Below are 2,791 nucleotides of genomic sequence, written 5' to 3'. Positions count from 1 at the left end.
CAAATGCATTGTTTTCCATGAAAGGGTATTTATTTATTAATTTTAAAATTCATCCAGTGTGAAGTAGCTTAAGTACGTATAAATAAATAAATTAAGACTGAAATGTAAACTAAAAGCTCGAAAGTTTAAAATAAAATATTAATAATATTTATTAAATATTTCCGATAACTTTAAACAAAGGTTGTTGAGTCAGCTGGCTATTTTGTGTCGGTTGGTCATCGGGTGGCGAGTTGCGTTGTGTAGCGTCTTTCCAGAAGGGCGGCAGCCTGCCTATAAATACGTGGACTCAGCTTTCAGGAGTTCAGTCTAGCGGTGCTTTGTACAGCGCACTAACTCCACAGCTCTGCAGCCAAACACACACACACAACATGTCTCTGGAACGTCAAGTCCGCGCCAAGGTTAGAACATATCACACATTTTATACACGCATAAATTGAATTTTAAAATATATAGTTAATGCACTCGTAAAAACATCCCCTATTTAATCCCATAATTCATTGTTTATAGAATTGCTTAAGATATTCATTAAATATGTTAAAGATTTTTAAACGGTAGAGATTTATTAAAAAAAACTGAAACCTTCTCACGAATTAAAAATATCGAAATATTATTTTAAAGCGTCCTTTATAAATCATTTTATTTACGAGCGTTACACATTTCCAGTTGGCCTCCAAGCGTAGCCCCGAGCAGGAGAAGGAGGCCCAGGAATGGATTGAGGCCATCCTTGGCGCCAAGTTCCCCCCTGGTGAGGCCTTCGAGGATGTCATCAAGGACGGAACCGTCCTTTGCCAGCTCATCAACAAGATCAAACCTGGCTCCGTCAACAAGATCAACACCTCCGGTGGACAGTTCAAGATGATGGAGAACATCACCAAGTAAGTCCAAAAAAATACGAAACTCCATAGAAATATTCAAACTGTTCATTAAAGTCAGCATTTTCCTCATAAGCAGTCTAAAATAACACATGAAAAGTATTAGTGACATAATATTTGAAAACAGTGCAGTTTTAGTAGAGACCAATGAAAAGTTTCTGGAAATCGTGTCGAGATCACAATCCGATGTTATATGCAGTGTTATTTTATTATTGCGTTTGCGCAACATTAGAGATTCGTTCATTTGCCAGACGCAGACTTTGTTATTTGCTGCGTTACATTATTTGTTACATTCCGACTGATATTATCTTGGAAGAAAGTGTTATTTTTTTATGAATATGCTCTTACAAAAGTATTTTGTTTTACAGCTTCCAGGCTGCCATTAAGAACTACGGTGTCCCCGACATCGACGTGTTCCAGACCGTCGACCTGTGGGAAAAGAAGGACATCGCCCAGGTCACCAACACACTGTTCGCCCTCGGCCGTGAGGTGAGCAATCTCTCCCTTATTACCCTCATAAATATCACACCAGTCATAACGACCATACATTACAACTAGTAATTGAGTTTAACCTCTCAAATACTTCACTACATACCACTAATATTTACGAGCTTCGAAATATAGCTCAAGATATTACGCAATGTATTTTATAGTCTTGTAAACACTGAGATTTTTATTGCGCCCAATTTAACTTCACAATAACGCATACTTCCACCTATCTTTACACACGCTATTGTAAACAAGTTACCTCGACTAAACAGAGTTCTGAAGACGCCAGGTTACGAATTAAATAATGTGTTCACAGATTGTTTGATTTAAGATACGTACAGAATTTAAGGAGTTGGCGCTTCGCCAACTCTAACCGAATTTTACGAGCATCTTGCAACATTACCTCAGTTTTCATAAATATCCAAGGTCGTTTCATTTAGTTGAGGCCGACGGGGAAATATTCGAAACTTGATCGTTCACAGGTGGCTTCCGAAAGCATATTGAACTTCACTTTGATATTGATCCCACTCACCCAATATATACTAAAAAACCCTTACATTTTTTATTTGCCTGGTATTAATTAAACCAATCTTTTTGCAGACCTACAGGCACGCCGAATGGAGCGGCCCCTACCTCGGACCCAAGCCCGCTGAGGAATGCAAGCGTGACTTCTCTGAGGAGGTCCTGAACGCCGGCAAGACTGTGATCGGTCTCCAGGCTGGCTCCAACAAGGGCGCCACCCAGGCCGGACAGAACATGGGCGCTGGTCGCAAGATCCTGCTCGGCAAGTGAGCAACAGCCATCCAGTGATATTATTATATAAGATATTTGTACAAAACTGAGATGTATGGACGCTAATCTGAGACTGTGAGCCTTATGAATATCTAGTCAAGCGTGAGATGGAATTTTACTTGCTGTAATGTAACACGTTAGTAACCTGCAATGTTTAATGCATACCTTCAGCTGATGTTACACTCCATGTAGCGCCAAAAGGATTTTGTACATAAGTGCCTAGATATAAGTTATTTATTTCCATTTTATTATATCCTTTTATAATAAAATTCAGAACTCTACAAGTTTTTGATTCATTTGCAACACAATATTTACAAGAATAATAAAAGGTAAATATTACAAGACGGCTTTATACTTTTGATGAATTTAATTAGTATTTTATAGTAAAACACTTGTTAAGCCGCTGTGAAACCCAACATGAGTGAAGGAATTAGCAAGAGCTGCACTTACAAAACTATACCCTATATATTGTATGTACCTATCTAATAGGCCATGAGTACAAACTTTCAAGCAGAATGTTAGGGTGGATAAAAAATCTTTGATTAAGTAAGTATATACATGTCAACAAACGACGGTCGAGGAGATCAGATAGGCAATCGCTCCTTGTAAAACAGTGGTACTTAGCTGAATCCGGTTAG

General features: G+C 38.4%; 1 protein-coding gene across 1 annotated transcript; it reads left to right on the top strand.

Moving 5' to 3' along the window:
- The first annotated feature begins 289 nt into the window (after window positions 1-289).
- LOC113508372 (muscle-specific protein 20) lies at window positions 290-2,437 on the top strand. Its single transcript, XM_026891367.1, has 4 exons — window positions 290-398; window positions 664-875; window positions 1,241-1,361; window positions 1,962-2,437. The coding sequence occupies exons 1-4, from the start codon at window positions 369-371 to the stop codon at window positions 2,151-2,153; spliced, it is 555 nt and encodes a 184-aa protein (XP_026747168.1). The 5' UTR covers window positions 290-368; the 3' UTR covers window positions 2,154-2,437.
- The last annotated feature ends 354 nt before the right edge of the window (window positions 2,438-2,791 follow it).

This window comes from Trichoplusia ni, chromosome 2 (genome assembly GCF_003590095.1).
Source record: "Trichoplusia ni isolate ovarian cell line Hi5 chromosome 2, tn1, whole genome shotgun sequence".
NCBI classification, from domain to species: domain Eukaryota; kingdom Metazoa; phylum Arthropoda; class Insecta; order Lepidoptera; family Noctuidae; genus Trichoplusia; species Trichoplusia ni.
Note: the sequence above shows the minus strand (reverse complement) of the source record. Positions and strands in the feature narration are given on the sequence as shown.